At 39.1% G+C, this 23,250-nt stretch overlaps 1 protein-coding gene across 2 annotated transcripts in view; it reads right to left on the reverse strand.

Moving 5' to 3' along the window:
• Positions 1–225: 225 nt before the first annotated feature.
• SLC35F4 (solute carrier family 35, member F4) overlaps positions 226–23,250 on the reverse strand; it is a 293,301-nt gene continuing 270,276 nt past the window's right edge. For both annotated transcript variants that reach the window (XM_011961883.1, XM_011961882.1), the window contains exons 4-8: positions 17,325–17,544; positions 7,809–7,934; positions 5,666–5,858; positions 2,784–2,873; positions 226–680 (exon numbers count right to left, since the gene is read on the reverse strand). In XM_011961883.1, the coding sequence (XP_011817273.1) occupies positions 439–680; positions 2,784–2,873; positions 5,666–5,858; positions 7,809–7,934; positions 17,325–17,544 (871 nt within the window). In that variant the 3' untranslated portion in view covers positions 226–438. The remainder of the gene's footprint in view (positions 681–2,783; positions 2,874–5,665; positions 5,859–7,808; positions 7,935–17,324; positions 17,545–23,250) is intronic.

Consider the following 23,250-nt stretch of genomic DNA (forward strand, 5'->3'; position numbering starts at 1 on the left):
TTTACATATAGAAAATGCTCTGTTTAAATCTTTAATACATTTCCCCAGCTTTCAAGTGTGTATTATTTTCATGTGTTATTCTCTTAGACAACTTTTTTTGATTGAGTAGGAAGAACTCAGTTTCAGTTGAGAAAAAGATAAGTCTATAATTTAATTGACTCTTACAGTTTCAGGAAATTTTGTGAGTCGGGGGAGGGGAAATTTAAAAAAATCAGAAAACAGAACAAGGACAAATGTGTTTTAATAAAAAAAACTATTATGATTATTTACACCAATTCCTTGATAAGCATATAAATGTAAACTTTTATTGTTGGCATTATTTCACATATGATTTATCCAAATTCAGAGTTAATACTGTCATTTGAGTGTACAGGTAGTGAGAAAATTTTGTTATATTCACAGAATATACATACACGTGCATTCAAAATGTGTCCTTCTCTAAGCCAGTGGTATAGACACTGTCCCATTGGCTCTGCCTCTGCCTCGCAGGTGTACACTGGAATCAGTCACATCATCCACGTGCTCCTCACTCTTCTTTTCCTTCAGGCTGTTGATGAACCTCAGGGTGATTTCATCCCATTCTTCAGGCAACAGCATCAGCAGAAACCCAATGCAGATGATGATGGTAGCAGCCAGGCGGACGACATTGAATATCACCTCCTGCTTTAGGAGATCCACAGCTAGGAAAGAAAAATCAAGTCATTCATTGCATATGCCTGTTTCTAAGCTTTGAAAACAAGTCACCAAAGTCTGTATTACTTCTAGAGATTTCCAAGAGTCATCTTTATTCTTCCAAGTTAGTGTTTCCTTTTTCCACATTGCTAGGTTTGCTTTCCATTGCCTGTCTCTAAATCATGCTTATCTTTCAAGGCTTAGCTCAAATTCCATGTAATCTGACTTACTTACCTCCCCAGTTTTCTCTCAGTACTTTTCCTCTGTACCCCTTTACCCTTCTCCAGTTTCATTGGACCGTTGGAAATTTTTCAAATGAGCCAAACTTGTTAGTGTCTAAGACTTGTGCAGGCTGTTCTTTTAAAAATTTAATTGAGGTGAAATTCATGTAATATAAAATTAACCATTTTAAAGTGGACTTAGTGGCACTTAGTATATTCACAATATTATGCAGCCACCACCTCTCTCTGGCCCCCAAATATCTCCATCACTTCAAAATAAAAGCCCATACCCATTAACTCCTCAGCTTCTTACCCCCACTCCCCAGCCCTCAGCAACCACCAATCTACTTTTTTTTCCCTATAGGTTTGCCTATTCTAGTTATTTTATATAAATGGAGTCACATCCTCTGTCCTTTTGTGATTGGCTTCTTTCACTTAGCAAAATATTTTTGAGGTCCATGCATATTGCAGCATGTGTCAGCACTTCATTCCTTCTTATGGCTGAATAATATTTCATTGCATCATAATTTGGTTATCCATTCAACTGCTGATGGACATTTAGGCTTCTCTACCATTTTGCTATTGGCAATAGGGCTACCATGAACATTTGTGTATGAGGATTTTTTAAATCTGTTTTCACTTTTTTGGGGTATGCAGTCAGCAGTGGAGTTGTTGGCCACACATGTGCTGTTCTTCTTGCACGAGCTACCCTTCACTCCTCATATCTCACTTCATCCAGCTAAACTTCTCCTTAGATCTCTCCCCTTAGGCTTCTTGCAGGAAGCCTTTTGGATGCTCCTCCTACGCGCCCTCGCAGCATTCAGCACATACCTCTATTAAAGCAATTCTATGTTGTAATTACTTAATTTTTTTCCTTTTGTCTCCCTCTCAATGCTACATGGTCCTGAGGGCAGAGACTGTGCCTTATTCAGGACCTGTCACTAGTGTTAGGAAAGTTCCTGGTGTACACTAATTGCTCAGAAATTATTTGTCAGATGAATGAATGAACTTCCTTCACAACTCCACTCTGATATTTCTTTCCTCTGAATATCTTATAGTTGCTGAAGTCTGTCTCACACAATTTGGCATTTAATAATAAATTATTTTGTAGAGTTCCAAGTTGTTTCATGTAGGTTGGCCTTCTTTTACAAATTCAGTCATAAACATCTTAAGAGAATAATAATGTAATATTTTTTCTTTTTTGCAGTCCTGATCACATGACAAATGTTCAATAAACATTTGCTGATTGTCGTGGAGGACAGAAAAGTGGCTGCTCAAGACTTGAAATTATAAAATTTTAAAGTTAAAAGGACTATACAATCATCCAGATAATCCATTTGTATTTCTTGTTTCACTGGCAGGTTTCTCTAGAAATATTATCCTGGAAAAATAGCTTCTCTTGTCCCTGAGGTAAATAAAATTGTTTTTTCCTTATATCTATTCCAGAGGGCCACCTGCTCTGCCCCAGGAGAGCCTTCTGTGGCTCCCCATGGATTGTCTGAGGAGAAGCCAACCCCATGTACATCCTCTACACTTTCATTAGTGACGGTTACTTGAAAGTCCTATGCTGGGATGCCTTTTGTTTCCATAGGACTTCCTCTAAAAATATCACAAAATTAGGTTGTCAGGGAGATTACATGAAACCCAAATGATACATTTGGTATTTAATTCTAAAAGCATAACCAAGTAAAAACAGTGGTTTTTAGCTGCAAATTTTAAATCTGCTGCGTAGTTATTCTGTTGTCTGCCACCTTCATGATATTTAAAAACATCTTCCCAGGCAAGGAACATAATTCACAATTTCTAGAAGGAACAACTCAGGACACAGAACAAACACAAACAAGAGACTTGTAGTGGCCAGGATCTGCACATGTCACATGGTACCTGTACCTGCATTTCCAGGAACGCTGAGCACTGTCCCAATGGAGATTAGGATTGGGTACGTCAGCACCACCCCAACATTCACCAGGATGTTGAAGGCTGTAAAATAGAGGAGGAAATACAAGATGAAGGAGAAATAGTATGCTGGACTTTTTTCTTCTTAAAGTAAATGAATCAATGTCTTTGCTACATGTGCCTTTTAAACTGTCTATACCTTTGATCCTCTAATTTTGGAGATGGATGCATGTGTGTTCTACCTGAATTAGTCATTTTTTTCTTTCCTCCTCTGCCACTCTGTTTACCTGAATCTTGCCAATAGGCTGGCAAAAGGCATATGGAGCAAATACAAAGAGGTAAAATAATTGATTCACAGCACTGCTTATTAGCACTATAAAGGTAGGTTGGGGCCAGCCAGAGGTTAAAAGCAGGTGATTGATTGAAGATGGTGCCTCATCTCTTTATTGCTGTGCTATTTTGTGCCACATTCCTGGACATTAAGTGGCTCCAGTGTTACTGCCTAAAGGAAGGTCTATCCAATGATAGCCTATGCTGTTTTATCCCCTCTCTCTGGAGGTCAGCATCATGTAGGCAAACAAGGGTGGGTTTAATGTAATTCACTGAATTCCGGAGACTGTCTCCATATCCTGATTTGTGTACAGATAATCAGAGGGCAGATCCACAGAACCAACTGAAGGTGTAGCTTCATGCTCTTCAATGAATACTTTTTGGACCTCTTTGGTTAAATATAAAATTAGTTACAATAATCATTTGTCCACTTTGAAACTTATCAAAAACACATTTTCAAAAAGAAAAAAATTATAAATTACAAAGCATTATTCTAATAGAATCCACTCAAATGTTTGTTTCAGGGGATAGAGAGATGAGTGCTATCTCCATAATAATGAAGCAAGCATGTTGCCTATATCTCTGTAGAACCAAAAAAAGTTCTAGAACCATTCCAATTAGGATGATGTATGTTCTTCTATTGTCATCTGTAATTCCTGCTTTAGGCCCACTGGGTCACTTATGCTTGATAGTTAGAAAACAGTGAGTTTGACTTTTACATGACTTGGGCTCCTTTTTATTGTTCATACAGTAGTAGTGGCAAGCAAGGCAGAGTGTCTTCCTAAGCTAATAACTGCTCCTCATTCCTGACAAAGCTGCAACATGAATGAATATTCCAGCACTTTGACACTCTCCTCAGACGTAAGGAGTCCAACATGGCAAATTCTTACAAATCAGGAATTTATGAACTACAGCACAGGCTCTGCTGAACTCCATAGTATGGGGCTTAGCACTGCAGCCAGTGGAATGTGGAGCTCGTACTGCTTGGTGGCGAATGCCAGTGTTTAGCTAGCACAGGTGGCATCCAGCCTCTGCAGGCTTGCTTAGGAGCATGTATTGGGTATGCCAAGGAGTATATGTTGGTGGAGGGCTACTTTGCAGCAAGGTGGAAATCATGTGTGCAATGAGGAGGCTAAAGGTCATTAAAATGTTAATTAGGATTGTTCCTATTTATGTTGTTTTTGGCCAGAAAATAATCTAGGTGCTTTTAATGAGGATGTTTTTGTCTTACGGAAATATCGCTATTGATTTCTACTTAACTTAGCAGAGGTTATGAGAGGTGCTAACCATATAATTTTGGCAGCGAAAAGTAGAACTCAAGGGACCAACAATTAATATTTGATCCTTCTCCTGAGTGTTTTCTGTCTAAGACCTCCCCTGAGTCTGAGGGACTGAGCCAGCATAGAAAAGGATGACCCAATCAATACTCTTGCAGGGATAAAAATAAGGACATGTTGCTCCCAGGAATTGCAGTGCTGTTACTATTTCAAATTATGTCACCTCAATAAAGAAGGTCAGTTGAGGGTTGCTAGATGTTCTGCAGGCTGAGTATTGTGGGAAAATGTGGAGCGGGCAGAGGGAGTTGACCTCCAAGTGGCATGTGGAAATGGGAGCGGCATGAAAAGGATTTGATTCTGAGTAAACAAACACCAAGTCATTGGGTTGTTGCTGTTTTTTGACTGCTTGGTGAGAGAAGAGCAACCTTGTTATTTTACAGGCTCCTCTCACATCAAGTGACAACAGCAGCACAGCTTAAAAGTCAGATCCCGGAGCTCAGGTGAGGCAGCCAGCCTCAGAGTTATAGGAAGCTGGCAGTGAAGACATTACAAAGACTCCAGGTGATTTTTTCTTGGCCATTAACTAGGCACTGTCTACCCAGCCAGGATCACCAAGCCCGGTGCATGCTGTTGTCTCTTTACTGGCAATGTCTTCCTATCACAAATCCATCCTCCATTCTCAGCCAGAGTGAGCTGTTTCATATTCAGATATGAGCCTATCACCAACCTGCTTAAAGATTATTAAGTGAACTTTAAATCCAGACACCTCAAAATGGCTTTCCAGGCTCTTCCCAACCTGCTTCCTTCTTAAATAGCATCTCCCTCCCTCCCTCCCTCCTTTCTTTCCTTCTGAACTCGGTGCTCCCACCAGTTTGAACCACTCTGAGTTCTTTGAATGCACCATCTACTCCCTAGCCTCTGCCCAACACACCATGGCACACATGGAACATTATAACGTGATGCAGTGCATTAGAAAGAATGAATGAGGCTGAAGAAGAAGAATGGATTGAAGGCCAGTGGAATACAGAGAGGCCTGGGCCTCCATTGCACACCTTAACTCATGGGAGGCTTACTGCTTGGATAGCTTGAACCTAATCAACCAGCAGCTTGCAAAGAACCTTCTAAACATGACCAATGACATTGAACAACATACGTTTGGGAACTAGAGCACAGAGTTACCCAAGGAAATAATCCTATGATGATAATCTAACTAGCCAAAGAAAGATTGAGTGATATAAGGAATGGAAGGCAAAAGCCGAGGCCACTTACCCAGCCACAGCCCTGCCATCCCACAGAGACAGCCCCACGGCAGAGCTGCAAAAGAGGACCAGTGCTCCACCTTGGTGAAATACAAGATGACTGGGGTGAAGGAGATGAAGATCAAATTGAAGAAACCCAAGGTGGAGACAAAGTGTGCGGCTTCCCCAAAGTTGGCACTTCCAAGAAACATTTTAAACAAGACCTGGAATGAGAAAGAAACTCTACAGTCACACAGAGACTTAGCTAGAACAGAAAGGGAAGTCTTATTATTCTGTACTGTGAGCTAACTGGTCCAGAGTTTATTCTCCATTTCTTCTTGCCCTGACATGTTCACAGCACTAGATGGACTGTTGAGATAAGGAGTTAAAATACTCTATAGCCTTCATATGAAATTGCAAATGTCATAAAATGAATTTCTTATGGTGCTGAAAACTGCTGGGTACTGTACATTGTGTTTAGTGCCCACCATCAGTGATGGGTATCAGGCAAATGATAAATAAGAGTCCAGACAAGCCCAGAAAAATCTTCTAGGATTGACTGCCATTAATCCTTACCTTAAAGCATGGGATTTGTTTTATCCTTATTTTGATAGATACTGAAAAGTAAATTGGATGGAGAGACCCTGTCATTATGTTGAGAGAAATAATATTTATGCCTTGGATTTATACGCAATTTTCTTTGTGAGCTTAAAATGACTTCACAAATATGGTGCTTGTTCCCCAGATTAAAAAACAGTTTTTATACATTATAAACCTGTGTGCAGAGGAAGATGGCAAGGAGAAGCAAATAGCTAAGATAAAATCACACAACAGGTTAGGGAGAAAGCCAAGTGTAGAGTCCATATTTCTTAGCTTCTTAAGCCCACCGCTCCCTATACTAATCCTGTAACAACATAGAGTGAGGCAGATCTCTTCTGCCTGGAATTATATTATGGTGCAGATATGATTTGGTCCATGTCAGCAAATACTACTACTCTCAGAATGAATACATTCTGTAACCTGGTCAGGGGAAATCCCTCTGCAAGAGAGCCATTCTGGTCATAGAGCAATCCCAGGTACTGTTTCTAATTTCAACTGAACTAATTATTTTTTTCTGCTGAAAGACTTAATCAAAAGAATTTGAGCACGTGGTAGTCTTTGGTCACATCAGACATCTTCGTGAATCTCAGTTGGGGAGCAAGTTAGACAGTAATGGCCATTGAGTGAACATTTGTCAAGCTTGTCACACAGAACCAATGGGCCATTGTCAATATGTCAATATGGAAATGTCAATATGGAAACAGACTTCATGCCCTCTGAGCCACAGTGTTGGTTAATAATCAGAAAAGGCTTCCAGGAGGGATGAAAATGGTATTTGCTGCCTTTCAGAGAGTGTTTTCTCATTGAAACACCAAGAGAGGTGAAATTGGAACAGTTCTTTAATACATCCAGAAAGTTGACTTTTAAAAGTAGAGCTTTGGGGAATAACCTTTTAGATCTGCTCTCTTAGTTCTCACTTCTGAAGTCAGGTGCAATGACTCTGAATAGAATTTTCTTTGATGACAGGGAACTCCAGCGGAGAAAAAAAATGGTGGGTACATACAGCCGACTTAGAGCATCCATCAGAGAAAAAAAAGAGGTTCCTCATTTTGCTAGTAACATGAGTTCCTGTGGCATGGGGTTAATATGTGCCAAACAGCTCTCTAGTGATAGCTTATTTCTAGCATCTCTTTTGAGTTAAAATAATGACCATAGATAATTAAATTAAAGAAACATAGGGAGAGAAGATGACTTTCTAATGTTCCTGCTATAACTGCCTGATAAATGAGGGATTAGGGCATAGCACATGGGCTTAGAAGTGGGCTAGTCCAGAGTTTAAGTCTTGGTTCTATCACTATTTGGCTGTATGATTTGAGGCAAGTTATTTAATCTTTCAAAGCCTCAGTTTCCTCACCTGGAAAGTGGAAATAAATATTTATGCCTCGTAAGGTTGTATTAACACAGGCAAAATTTTCAGACAGGTACCCATCACATAATGAGTACTTAATTTACTTACTATTATTTCAACACATCTATTTTCTTTCTAATCAATGTTTTCATCCTACTTTTTTACTTTAGTACTCAAGTCTAAGTTATGAGTGACAGTTGCCTACAAAAGAAAGTGCACAACATACCTTATATAATGCAGATGTAGAGGCTGAGCCCACTGCAAATGCCACTCCTACGATGGAATCAGCGTGGAAATTATCTGCATACGCCATCATGACAATGCCGGTAATTGCCATTATTGCAGCAACTATCTGTCAAATAGGATGCAAAGAAACAGAAAAGCAATGATGCCTCTGGATCCTAGATCAGGCAATTCAAGATTTATAAAACTGCTAAGTAATTCCTTAAACCTAATTACCTTTTGTACATCACTTTATAAATGTAGGAAGGCTCAGTTTTAGAAATAAATCAATATGTTCATGAGATATCCAGGCACAGAATATAAAAGCTGTTCACATTCTAATTAATAGTAATTTTATTATTTTTAATATATTTTTACTTTTTTAGGCCTAATAATTTCAATTTTTTAGCTCAAGCTTTCTAGAGATTAACATTTGTACTGGTGAAATAAATTTAATAGAAAGTCACTTCTAAGTGTTTTCATATCTTCTGTATTTCATCTATTCTTTTTCCTCCAATTTAGTATACATTTTAATCAGCTCCTTGGATCAATGTATGTTTCTGAAGATCTCCATCTAATCAGGACCTGATTAGCGAGGCATGATATTGATACAGCTAAGAGGCAAAATTTAGGCCAATGGGAAAAAAGAAAGAAAATAAATTCTCGTAGAGATTTCTAGAGGAGCACGCTGAGTCTGCACTGTCACTTGGAATGTCAAATGGAAGCCAGTACTTCCTTTTGTTCACATGAAAATTCATTTTTTCAGAAAAAACACTGAAAGATAATTTCATTTAATTATTCTAGAGCATTAACTGCATAAAGTGAAATATTCATAATTCAACTGAAGTCATCATGGTTTACTGTAAATTGACATGATTCTTGCTATATTCAAAACAGGAGTCTACTCCCTTAGTGAAATAGTTTGTGTCATCTCTTTAACTACCTTGAACTAGTTCTGCTAGAAAACAGTTCAGAGCTACAGCAAACAGTAAAATAACGCTGGAACAGGTGACAATATGTCATTTCCTTGTGAAATGGTTTCACTGACTTTAAAATCCAGATGAAAATTTGTGAGAAATTTAAACCTACATGGTAATTAATTTTGTTAAGCTTCAGTTCTGAGTATTCCCAAGTAAAGATAGCTTTTTCACATACGTGATTTTCGGGGGCCCTCTTGAACACTATTAGTGAATTATTTTTTATAACATGTAGATTTTTAACATGTAATTATTGACTCGCTTGAGGCCAGTGCAAAGTATGTTCCCAATGACATTGAATTCAGATGCTGCTAAAGCATGTCTTTTGTTAATGGTCACCAAAAGCAAGGGCCCACTTGGTTTCAGAGTAGCTCCATATTAAAGTGTCCTTAATGAAAAACAGCAGGAGTACTTGAGAACAGACGTAGACATGTCAGCAGTGAAAAATCACCTTCATTAAACATTATCAGGAGGCTGCTTGATGGGAGGTGGTTTTCTTGCTGAGTGAATATCATATTCTCTAAAGCTGCCGGGTGTGTGTTCTGGTTAGATTCATCCTTAAACTATAGGGAATAGAATTTAATACACACACCACAAGGTGTCAAGGAGATTTCCTAAACAATAAGTAATAGACTCATCAATAAACACAGTGAGGGGGTTATCAAGACCTGGAAATTCTATGAGGGTTATCATTTTCCTTGATTTGGGGATTTGCAATAGTTCTTTGGGGGATCTGATTTCAGGGAAATAAAAAGGCACATTAGATATTGGCATATCCTGACTTGGTTTTGTGTTTAAATAATGTTCACTGGTTAGCGTTCATGAGTACAAATAGATTTCCTTCATAAGACTGAATTAACGGGAGAATACATTTGAGTTAACATTTGTTTCCTTTTAGCTAAGTGTTGTAATTTCTTGGTCAAATAAACAAGTGGTTACTTCAAGGCTAACAAAACAGTGTAAATCCTAACAAACTTTCACATGATGTGCTATTCTATATTTTAAATTATTAAAAGCATTCTATAATACATAACACATGGGTTTAGGTAATTACACACTATAGTATGTAATTCTGGATTTAGAAAATTGTGAAAACCAATTAAAAAACCCCAAAGCAAAAAACAAAATGCTGTCTAGAAAAGGACAGGCAGTTGGTATCATTATCCCCAAGATATGACCACAGGTAGTAACTCTTCCTTTTCTGAGTTAGCCACTAGTAAAAATAGATATGCATAAAATTTCTATTATATTTCCTCAAGATAGGAATTGAATGTGGGTAAATATTACATAACTCTGTAGCAATTCAAAATCATAACCATAGTGAGCCTCTTAAAGATCTTCATTACTTGTTATATTCAAGTCCTTGTGAAAATATTAGCCTGGACCACTTAAATTGACATATCAATTACAGCAGTGTCTCTTTCAATTGCCTTCACAGAGAGAAGCATTTTTCACTTTAGGGGGCCAGACAATGCTGTTAAGTTCTGAAAGAATGAAAATCTGAGTATCTGAAATGTTAGAAAAATTCTCCATGATATGAGCAGTAATTCATAAGTTATACAGTAGGTTCCTGGGGCAGGGTGCGGGTGGAGGGTGTAGTGGGAATAGATAAATTATTTGCCACATTTTAATTTAAATTTCATAAATATCTGATAGGTCAAATTCTCTATGGCTATATTTTAAGAAATTTTAAATATATTTCTTATCTATATGGTTGTAGGTGAAGGAAGAGATCTCAGCTAATCTTGAAAATGAGGAAAAATTGTGGAGTGGTTGTTAAACCACTAGTTTAACTTTAGAGAGTAAATACTCTTTAGATGTCTGGAGAACAAATATCCTAAGCACGTATGAGTCACACGCATTTTCAGAATCAGTCATCAAAGAGGGATTAATAATCTTTTCTTCTCAACAGAAAAACACAAAATGACTCTTCTTGGCCTCAGCTTTCTTGAAATGTGTCTGCAGGAAGCCAGCGCCTAAAAATGCTCATATGTGTTCATTAACACCACCAGTGGATGACAACCACTGAAGTGCTCCTGGGACACATTAACATCCATAAGAGGAATTCTGCTGCAAATACACCATCTAGTGGTGCCACCTGCTCGGCTTCTGAAAAATGTGGGTCTCTTGACAATCTATTCCGGTTCCAGCCTCTTAACCAAGCAGAAATGTCTAAATAAGATGTAAAACTAGGCCAGGCACAGTGGCTCATGCCTGTAATCCCAGCACTTTGGGAGGCCCAGGTGGGTGGCTCACATGAGGTCAGGAGTTCGAGACCAGCCTGGCCAACATAGCAAGACCCCGTCTCTGCTAAAAATACAAAAATTAGTCGTGCTTTGTTGGCACATGCCTGTAATACCAGCTACTCAGGAGGTTGAGGCAGGAGAATCGCTTGAATCTCGGAGGTGAGGGTTGCAGTGAGCTGAGATCACATCACTGCACTCCAGCCTGGGCAACAGAATGAAACCCTGTCTCAAAAACAAACAAAAAAGATGGGGGGGAAAAAAACCCCTCACCATTACCATTATCTGAACCTGGCTTAGGTTAGAATGCTAGTAACCATAGTGACCATAAAACTGCCAGCTCTTCCATTTAAAATTTTTCAACCTCTGTGCCCTCACACATTGTGGTGTGCCCACCTGGGGTGAGTCTTTGAAGGAAGAGGATTTATTTAGCCCATTATCTCAGCATGCCAGTTGAGTGGCATGGCCTCATGAGCCACCTATCTTCCTCTGCAGGCTGGGGCCCTCAGAGAGCTCTCTGCACCAATTTTCAGAGCCAATCAGAGGGGATCTGTGTGGTCATTTGAGCCTGTTCCTAAAGCCCAAAGAGGGCTTTACCAGTGGACATTTGGTGATCTCACTGTACCAAATGCCACCTGTGACCCTGCATGGAGGTTGTTTCTTTGATCTTTCCAATAATTAGTTTGTACAGATAAAGCCTAAAGAAATATCTGGCTTTTGGCTGCTTTTGTTTTCTTGTATTTTTTTTCTTTTTCTCTTTTGGCTCAGGCCATCGAAAGCCCACAAAGGTTTGGTCCTTCTCTGCATCTCCATGAGGGTTTATCAACCTTATCCCGATCACCATGGTTCCCATTCACAAATGTTTTTCACAATTCTTATTTGCATAACAGTACCAGCTCTTTTAGGGTCCAAGGCATTGGATGAACCTTTAGTTACTTCTCTTCCTACAGTATTCCTTTAAGATTTTAAAGGTCAAAATGAGTGATTATAATCCAAACATGTTTCCTTACTTTGCCTTGAGGCTAATTCTGTTTCTTGAAGCTAGGTGCGTATGAAGCAGCTGGTTCACAAATCAACCCCTGAATTCCAAAGCCTACAGCAGCCCTAAAAATGCAGATCTCAGACCACACTGCTGGCAGCTGCTGCACTCAAGTTGAAGACTAAAGGTCAGTAGTTGAGGTTGGGACACACGTTAATAGTTTGACCAATGAGAAACAGGCTGATGATTATCTCTCTGGGTAAATTTAGATATAGTCAGTTTTCAAGGAACTGTGGCTATACAGAATCCTTAAACTTCTGCATATGTTATATTTAAGGTTCTATGAAAAACTATCTTTTTTACTCAGATTCAATTAAACCGAACAAGTGCTGAGGTGTGAAAAATAAGAAGTGTGGCAATCTATAGCTGTCCAGATGCTGTGTGTGAGACGGGCAGTAGGGGTATCTTGGATAGCAGCACACCCAAGGGATGCTGGGCCTCTGAGCTCCCCCTCTCCCTACACGCATGGATTTTTATATGAATAAAATCCATTTGAAAATCATCTCAAAGGGAGACCTGGATGTCAAAGTTGTAAAGAAATCCTCTCCCTACACGCATGGATTTTTATATGAATAAAATCCATTTGAAAATCATCTCAAAGGGAGACCTGGATGTCAAAGTTGTAAAGAAAATCCTCACAAAGTTGTGAGGAAAGAGTGAAGGATATATGTGGAGGGTAGATACATTGACTGCACCTTGTTGAAGGGGTTACAGATTCCTTGTGGGTGTAAAATCCGACAGCCAGCACAACCCAGCTGTCTCCTCTCTTGGCTGTATTCATAAGTCATTGTCCTGCCAAGATAGGCATAAGAGGGAGGATGACTCCCACTGTCGATCCTCCACTGCCTCTTCTAGGAAGCATGGGAGTTCTGGGTAGAGAATTCTGCATTGCACATGAATCAAGAGTAACCAAAGGCAAGATGGAAACAAATTGTCAAGTCATGTGTCATCTTAATTCTTATCTTAATATCAGCATAAATCAGTAGCAGCTCAGCTCTAACTGTTTTAGAGCATTCTGGGGCCCAATTTGAATTCAAAGAAGTACCTGCTATACAATGAAAGATTCAGTTTAACTGATGTACTTCAGTCAGTTTTTGGTAGATCCTGGAAAGTCTTTGAAACAGCCATAGTTTGGGAAGCTAACTGCATAGGGACCCAAATATAGCTGGAAAATATGTGGCTCCCAACCCAGAGGGACACTAATTCATTTCATAATCTGCTAAGACAGTTGGGATCTGCTGAACCATCCACCAACCACCAATATTCTCCATATCTTCAAGGAAATTGGAAAATGTAAGAAAAATTTGAACGACTAATATAAAAAAAGAGAGAGGGATAAAATCTGAAAGACAGTTTCTACCATTGTAGTCTGGCATCTTCTTTTCATTGGTGTAAAACAGATACCAACAGCAGAGAAGAAAGCTCCTAGCCAATGGCACATTCCCCTTGGGAAGAACCATTTTTTTTTTTTCTAAGGTGGGTTCTCTGGCTCTTATGAATTTAAGAACTCTAGCTAAACATAAGGTCTGAGAGATGGGAAAACACCTATTTTTTTTTTTTTTTTTTTTTTTGAGACGGAGTCTTGCGCTGTCGCCCAGGCTGGAGTGCAGTGGCCGGATCTCAGCTCACTGCAAGCTCCGCCTCCTGGGTTCACGCCATTCTCCTGCCTCAGCCTCCCGAGTAGCTGGGACTACAGGCGCCCACCACCTCGCCCAGCTAGTTTTTTGTATTTTTAGTAGAGACGGGGTTTCACCGTGTTAGCCAGGATGGTCTTGATCTCCTGAACTCGTGATCCACCCGTCTCGGCCTCCCAAAGTGCTGGGATTACAGGCTTGAGCCACCGCGCCCGGCCCTGAAAACACCTATTTTCAAAGCTTCAAGAGCTGGATTATCACTTTCTAACATTTTTGCAATCAAAAAATTATCTTTTAAAGAAGTTTACTAATTTTCATGGGATGATCACAGATTAGCTGCAAGCAATTGCTCATGAAAGGGCTTTTAAACAAACCGTAGATGACCAATAAATTGGCTGAAATGACTTCATACTAAATGTAAAACAGATTACCTATCTGTAATTCAGTGTTCAAAAGAAAATATTAGCAAATTATTCATAATACGTAATTCATTTTTATGTGAGCATCAGTAATTCTGGCCTACTGGTGGTCCAGATAAACCCATATTTATGATGTTGTAACTTAAAGTGTCTTTTCATGGTGTTCTTTTTACATAAAAAAAAAAGTAGAAGTAGGGAAGGCCATAGCTTCTCATTTTAAATGTGTTCATTCCTGGGGCTAAGCATATGAGAATTATAATCCAACAAACATCTGTTTCTAAACTACTGATGCTTTAGCATGAACCAGAAATATAAATTTTAATCTGATGACTGAAAGCATCCCTTTAACTGCTTTTTTTTTTTTTTTAAGTAGTCCAGTGGGATGACATCTGGAGGAGCTATGCTTTCGATTATTTATAGATGTGGACAATAAGAGCCACATTTATGTTGTCAGTGCTGTTTGCCCTCCTTTAATTTCTCAAATGACCTAATTATATGTGTTCTCAATATGTCTTGGGAGGAAGATAATTGCTGATACTTTCAAAGGCAAAATGCTGAATACGTTTCTGTGCTTCTCACATTCCATGGCCTGACTGTGGGCATCATTAAAGTTACACTTTACCATTCTTCTGGAACGTGGCATTGAACATGTCCTAATGTTTCATAGGGAGAAGTGAAACACTTCCTCTTACTTAAAAAGAAAAATATCTGATTTTTTACAGGATGCCTGACACTAATGCTTACTATTCTGCTATCTCTGATGTCTTCACTTATGGATAGATTCATTAACAAGTACTTATTAACTATTTAACATTTCTTCTACAGAGTGTTATTAATTACAGATGCTGTATTAGTTTCCTAAGTCTGCTGTAACAAATTACCACAAACTTGGTGACTTAAAACAACAGAAATTTATTCTCTCACGGTTCTGGAGACCAGAAGTTCAAAATACAGCTGGGACCAAAGGCATCTCTAGGGAAGGATACAGTCCTTGCTTCTTCCAGGGTTCTGGTGAGTGTCCTGGCATTCCTGGCTGGTGACCACATCACTCCAGTCTCTGTGTCTGTGATCACATTGCTGCAGCCCCCTCTTCTGTGTGTGTCTCTTTTGTGAGTCTCTCATAAGGACACTTGTTATTGGATTTAGGTCCTACTCTGATAGTCCAAGATGATATCCCCTTTTCAAGATCCTTAAGTTAATAATATCTGCAAAGACCCTTTATCCAAATAAGGTCACAGTGACGTGGGAGATTAAGATGTGGACAGATCGTTCTTGGAGTCACTGCGCAACCCACTGCAGATGGCAAATTTAAACTGGCAATGGCTGGTAGCCTCTAGGCAGATTTTTGATTTTTAAAATCTGCTATTTAAAGATAAGTTACACAGTTGTTTTTCTCTAAAATACCTCAAATAAACACTGTACCTTTTTGGATGTAACCTCTTGCATCAGTGAGGTCCATGGTTAAATGTGTTCATTCGCTCTCTAATACAGTGGATTTTATTGCTGGTAAATCTAGTGGTGAAAACATGGATTTAATGTTGGTGTTTGCATGCCACTAAAAGAACAGGAGAGCCTCCAAATCTCTCTTCTCACCTCTTCTGACAAGACTCTCCAGGTTCTTATGGGTGATCCATGGTCCATAGTAGTGAAAGACAGTGAAAAGAAAGATCTCAGAAGTATGAATTCATTTACTATATCCTCAAGTATCAGTTGAGCCCCTACTTTGTGTCCTGCAATATTCTAGACATTGGAAAGAGAGACGGCTGACTTCCTAGGGGAAGACCTATGTTGATACATAGGGCCCCGTGCTTGGAAGGTCCCCACCCTTGGTTTAATGCTCTGTTGTTATCTTAAAATTATTAATAGTTTTTAACAGGGCCCCTGCATTTTCATTTTGCACTGGGCCCCATGGATTATGTAACACATCTTGAAAAGAACAGTGGACAATATAGGAAAGCTTCCAGCTCTCAAGGACTTGTCAGGGTATCTGATGGTAGACAGCCAGCACCAGTGCCCCAGCCATAAATATATGATGCTGAGCCCTTTGGGGTCAAATCTAAGATAAGACAGTAAATAATGTAGTATCACATTTGGATATATTGTAATGGTACCATGACTGACTCACAGTTTGATTTTGTCTTCTATCAAAGCTTTCTACTTACTATTAATATCAAGCTTCATTTCTGAATTTCACAGTAGCATCTCCCAAGATACAATCAGAATTGTCTAACTTTTTTTTTTTAAGAAAAGCTTTCAGGGTTAATGACCATCATAAACTCTCTCTCTAATATAGACATTAGTTTCAGCATTCGGAGGGGGAAAGGACCTTGGAATCATTGCCAATAAGAGCAATGTTTTGATAACAAAATGTTTCAAATTATATCTTGGACATCTCAGAGAAGATAAGTTGTGTAATATTGATGTTCATTTGTACCTCCTTCTAAAGAAGTGTTGTCTCAATATTTTCATCAGAGTCGCATACCGGATTATATGAATGAGATCTGGCTCCTTAAATCTTCAAGGCTTCCAAGCAATCTATTTTTAACATAGAACAAGCATATAAATATATATGTTTTTAATCCATATTACTCCTGAAAGGAATAAACTCAGAACTGAAGTTGTTGGTGGAAGTTTAATGCAATTCAACTAAAGATTTGTATCCAAAAGAAGTTGTTGCTTGTAGTTCCATTTCTGCATTAGTCACACTAGATATATAGTCACTTTTAACAGCATTGTGCCATTACCAGTGACTTTAATTATTGTTTGGTAATCTTATCTACTTATACCAATATTAATTAAATTCATCTGGTGGGGGGAATGGGGGTCATCGCAACATATGTTGATTGAAAAATGCAAACCATAATCTTTATAGTGGCTAATTTTCTCAGACCCTTCATTTCCGAGGACAGAAGGAGTTGATCACACCATTAATTCTAAAAATTGATTCTAAAAGAGGAACTTGTTTTCTCTGCCTGTTTTAGTGCCTCCTGTTGGAATCAGCTCACTAACCAGTAGAAACAAACTGTTTATCCTTCCATGATGTTGTAACTGCCTGGGCTTTCTAATGCGTCTTCAGATTTCAGTTTGTACTCAGAACAAGTGAGAAAAGTTTTACAGAAACTCCACGAAACAAAGCAGACAGGCTCTCCTGAAGCCAAGGATTTATGATAAAGGCAGGCATCACACATTGAATCAAGTATGCCATTACCCTCACTCCCATGAACCTGTCTTTCAGCACAATCCACGACAGCAAGAAGACAAAGGCTTTGTTACAACAGAACAGAGCGGAGACATCAGTGGCCGTCAGCTTCTTTAAAGCCAGTAAATAAAGGTAATTAGTCAAAGTCCATAGAATAGAAAAGGGAGCAGTTCTTTTAAGAAAGAGCTTCAACGTCAGACCATCTTCACCAAAAATCCGACTGCATTCCCTAGGAAAGAAAACAGAAATTAATATCCAGGTATTGATGGTGACACCTCTTGTCTTATCTGACTCATCGCAGCCATTTTCAGGTAAGAGCACAAACACTCAACACCCATCCTTCATCTGTGAAGTATACCAAACCCAGTTCTGAAATCTGCAGGCTTCAGGGAGTGTATGAGGTTCCTTGGAAAACAGCCCACATGTGCCCAAACACAGAGCTAGGCCCTCTTCTCTGAGATATTCTCTGGAGGTTGCCTGAAAAGCCATTCTGTCGTTTTTGAGCATTCTCAGAAGAGCCTGGAGAAATACAGAAATGGGTAGTTGCTGAAATCACTAGCTACTGGAAGAGGGAGAAGATTCTTTCCCAGTGGGCAAACGAGAGAGGGTCAAGGCCGCTACTACTCTGTGAACAGGCTACAGACAACTCCTAGAACCCAGAGGGAAAGGGACCCTCATACGTCTGTGCGGCACACATGTCTTTGGGTTTTATTTCTAAGACACTACACCTTTCTAAGATATCTGCCCAATTGACTAATTTTTTTCTTGCTAGCATTTTTAAGGCAGAAAAATGAAGAAAGGCTCTGTGATAACTCCCACATGATAAAAACTAAATGGAAAACTCAGGTTGTACTTAGATACAAACATTTGGCCCTTTTGTGGAGAAATTGTCTGAATTCAGTGTCAGAAAATGGTCACTTCAATTGTTAAATCTTCTATTTGATTTTCAATTAAGTTGGCTACATTTAGCCCCAGGGGCCATTTTTTTCCTTTAAGTCCTAGGCCTAAACGTGATTTTTTTTTGTTTTTTTTTTCCCTAGGTCTGGCTCTGTTACCCAGGCTGGAATGCAGTGGCGTGATCTTGGTTCACTGCAACCTCCACCTCCCAGACTCAAGCCATCCTCACACCTCCGCCTCCTGAGTAGCTGGGACTACAGGCACGCACCACCATGCCAGGCTAGTTTTTGAAAATTTTTTGTAGAGACAGGATTTCATGCTGTTGCCCAGGCTGGTCTCAAACCCGTAAGCTCAGGTGATCTGCTTGCCTTGGCCTCCCAAAGTGCCGGGATTATAGGCAAGAGCCACCGCACCTGGCTCTGAGGGGCCATTTTAATAAAAATGTTCAAGCTAGTCATACATACAGGTAGTAATGGAAGTGACACAGTGACTGTGCCTATATAACTATGGACTGAAAACAGACTTACTACTGGGAGAATTTTACTTAATTTTTTTCCACTCAATTGTTCATGAACATTCAAGCATTTATGGGGCAACTGTCAGGCATTGTATTTTCATGAGTAGTATAAGTAATCTTGTTCAAAGCAATACATTATTAACGTATGCATATGTTTATAATGAAATGTACTTAAAGGACTCTAGTACTGGTACTAGTTTCTTTTCCAGTTTTAAATGAAATTAGTGTGCCTCAAAGTATTGCAAATCAAAGTAAATTCTAGCCAATGTTTGCCTCACATGAACATTCACATGAATGATGTAATCCCAAAAAAGGACCATGTAGAGAGGAGGAGTGATAAAGAATTTAGGCACAGGGAGTACAGCCTTAAAGATTAAGTTTCATAGTAAATGTGACTTTCAACTGGATGAGAATGTTGGGAGTTGCAGGTCAGCGGTTGCAGGAAGGTTAAAGACATGTGTTGCACACACAGAAACTTGTATTGAAATTTGTTTACTTTCATGTAGGAGACTACCAAAAAGGAAGGATTTTTGTAAAATGAAAGTAAGATTTCCCAAAGATAAATTTTAACTTTAAAGAGACAGAACTTCAAAGAAGAGATTAAATAACCTAAAGCCTTCTGTAAAGTAAACAGAAATTACACATGCTCACATACACAGGAAAGTGAACAGTGTCTCTGGAGCCCCACGGCCAATGGGGTAGTCTGAATTAGCGCTATACATAGAACCAGAGGAAGTTTTCATAGAGCATCCTGGGCACAAATTTCATATTCTATACTTATAAGGTGACCTGTTCCATGAGAAAGCTGCCGTGTAGAGCTGGAATTGAGAGTCGTGGGTTTATCCTATCATTTAGAACCACTGATTGACTTTTAAAATATGAACACATTTATTAAGAACCACCACAACAAAACCCATTCCTGATTAAAGGATTTCTTTTTCTTATCACTGGCTCTAGCCAGCGATTGTTCTTCAACCAAGAGCCCACCATCATGCTGGGAGGAGTGCTCCTAAGCAAAGATTTTGGACACAGGGAAGACCAACAGATGTGTACTCCAGACAGGCAGAGCCTGACCAGCAAAGCAGCTGGGAAGACGCTGCTGCCAGGCGGAGACTGTTCTCACCTGGCTCATCTTGTCTCCCAGGTGTTCGTTCCCTCATTGTTCCCCTTTCCTTCCCCTTCTCTCATAGCCAACCTTCTCCCCTTTGTCACTGTTGTTGTAGACATTAAAAATGCTCTCCATCCAAATGCCAGGTCACTTGTGTAAAATCCCATACTATTTAAGCATTAAACTCTAAGAAACATGAAAACTGAAAATATGGATTTTTATGGAGAAGCAAATAACAGTGGGTTTCTCTTTGGGATGATGAGATCAGACTTTCTGGGCAAGTGGCATTGACAGGTGGTATAGCTTGAAATGAAGCATAGAAGTTAGAGGACACTAATGGTTTAGTTATGCTTATTATTGAAACAGCAGCCATTAGTTATTGAACCCTTTCTATATGTTAAATAGCATCTTAAGCACATTTTATAGGTGCCTGACATAGGCAAATATCTTTGCTCTAGTTTAATGCTTTCTAAAGATTTTTTTCCCTAAGAAAACATCCTTGTTGAATGGCGTAAACCGGGGAGGCGGAGCTTGCAGTGAGCTGAGATCCGGCCACTGCACTCCAGCCTGGGCGACAGAACGAGACTCCGTCTCAACCAAAAAAAAAAAAGAAAAAAAGAAAACATCCTTGTTAATAATATGCTATACAATTTTTTCTTCCTAAATTTCAAATTCACCTGAGGCAACTGAATTCTCCCGTAGTATATAAATGATTATCAAAAACTACTTCTAAATAGACAGTCCTCACCATCTAGATTTGATACTTTATTGAAAATTATTTTGATGTTACTGATGAGAAAATAGAGGTTCTGCTGTTATGGGACAAATCCTATTTCCAGTCTTATACACTAACTGTTTTCCCCTTGTTCAATCATGAGAGCTTCGGGAATGACTTCTTGGCAGATGGTATTAATGAGTCTACAGGGAAAAAAAGATCAAGGATCTAAGAACTGTCTGACAATTTTACCTCTCATATGGAGGAGGCCACTGGAGAATATTCCCTTCAAAGATAGTGTTTTCTGCTTGACAATAAAAGCCTGTTGATTCTATTTCAGAAATGGTCAACTTCACTCTACATGCACTATAGGTAGAGTGCTAAATCAGATTTTACTAAGTTCAGAGTTAGAGAGATGTGAAAAAGATAGTTCATTCCCAAACAACATTTCTGCTAGCAGCAGTCTCTTGTTTTAAATCAGTTATCTTAAATCAAACTGACTGAGCTTGCTTTGAAGTATTCTTGAGGTACTTCTTTTTATACAAAACTTTTGTTGTTTTAAATCAACGTGTTTGTCTAAACCATGGAAGCATTCAAGTAGAACACATATACTGTATAGGTGCACATAGGTATCTTCAAACAGGGACAATTGTAGTCTGATAATCACATTCCCCCATAATCACTTATTAAATATTGTTTAAAAAATTTTACAATGCAAGATTATGTCTACTTTGATGAGAATCAAATACAAAATACCTTTAGTAATCTCAAAGAGTTATAGGGCTCTCCCAAGCCAGTAAGCATTTATTCTTTTTGAATTGTTTTTTACTTCTTTCATTATAGCTGAGTTTTCATGGACACATATAGAAAATCAACTCATGGTGAGAATTTATATTCCCAAGCACTTGCAAAGTGGTGATAGGAAATGGAAGTTGAGGCAAGACACATTGGCTTATGCCTGTAATCCCAGCACTTTGGGAGGCCAAAAACCACATGATTATCTCAATAGATGCAGAAAAGGCCTTTGACAAAATTCAACAGCCCTTCATGCTAGAAGCTTTCAATAAACTAGGTATTGATAGAACATACCTCAAAATAATAAGACCTGTTTATGACAAACCCACAGCTAATATACTGGGCAAAAGCTGGAAGCATTCCCTTTGGAAAAAAAAAAAAAAAAAAACAGTGCAAGACAAGGATGCCCACTCTCACCACTCCTATTCAACAAAGCATTTGGAAGTTTTGGCCAGGGTGATCAGGCAAGAGAGAAAAATAAAGGGTATCCAAATAGGAAAAGAGGAAGTCAAATTGTCTCTGTTTGCAGATGACATGATTTTGTATATTTAGAAAACCTTATCGTCTCAGCCCCAAATCTCCTTAAGCTGATAAGCAACTTCAGGAAAGCTTCAGGATACAAAATCAATGTGCAAATATCAGAAGCATTCCTATACACCAGTAACAGAAAGCCAAATCATGAGTGAACTCCTATTCACGATTGTTCAAAGAGAATAAAATACCTAAGAATCCAGCTTACAAGGGATGTGAAGGACCTCTTCAAGGAGAACTACCAACCATTGCTCAAGGAAAGGAGAGGACACAAACAGATGGGAAAACATTCCATACTCATTGATAGGAAGAATAATTCAATGCTCTTCCCATCAAGCTAGCATTGACTTTCTTCACAAAATTGGGAAAAAAACTACTTTAAATTTCATATAGAACCAAAAAAGAGCCCACATAGCCAAGATAATCCTAAGCAAAAAGAACAAAGCTGGAGGCATCATGCCACCTGACTTCAAACTAAACTATCCTACAAGGCTACAGTAACCAAAACAGCATGGTACTGGTACCAAAACAGAGATATAGACCAATGGAACAGAACAGAGGCCTCAGAAATACCACCACACACCTACAACCATCGATCTTTGACAAGCCTGACAAAAATGAGCACTGGGAAAAGGATTCCCTATTTAATAAATGGTGTTGGGAAAACTGGCTAGCCATATGCAGAAAACTGAAATTGGACCCCTTCCTTATACCTTATATAAAAATTAACTCAAGGTGGATTAAAGACCTAAACATAAGACTTAAAACCATAAAAACCTGAGAAGAAAACCTGGGCAATACCATTCAGGACATAGGCATGGGTAAAGACTTCATGACTAGACCAGGCACAGTGGTTCACACCTGTAATCCCAGCACTTTTGGAGACCAAGGTGGGTGGATCACGAGGTCAAGAGATCCGGCCCATCCTGGCTAACATGGTGAAACCACGTCTCTACTAAAAATACAAAAAATTAGCTGGGCGTGGTGGTGGGCGCCTGTAGTCCCAGCTACTCAGGAGGCTGAGGCAGGAGAATGGTGTGAACCTGGGAGGTGGAGCTGTCAGTGAGCTGAGATCGTGCCACTGCACTCCAGCCTGGGTGACAGAGTGAGGCTCCATCTCAGAAAAAGAAAAAAAAAAAAGACTTCATGACTAAAACACCAAAAGCAATGGCAACAAAAGCCAAAATTGACAAATGGGATCTAATAAAACTAAGGAGCTTCTGCACAGCAAAAGAAACTATCATCAGAGTGAACAGGTAACCTACAGAATAGGAAAAAAATTTTTGCAATCTATCCTTCTGACAAAGTGCTAATATCCAGAATCTACAAAGAACTTAAACATCAAAAAGTGGGCGAAGGAGATGAACAGGCA

Source organism: Colobus angolensis, unplaced genomic scaffold (genome assembly GCF_000951035.1).
Source record: "Colobus angolensis palliatus isolate OR3802 unplaced genomic scaffold, Cang.pa_1.0 Scaffold57, whole genome shotgun sequence".
Lineage (NCBI taxonomy): Eukaryota > Metazoa > Chordata > Mammalia > Primates > Cercopithecidae > Colobus > Colobus angolensis.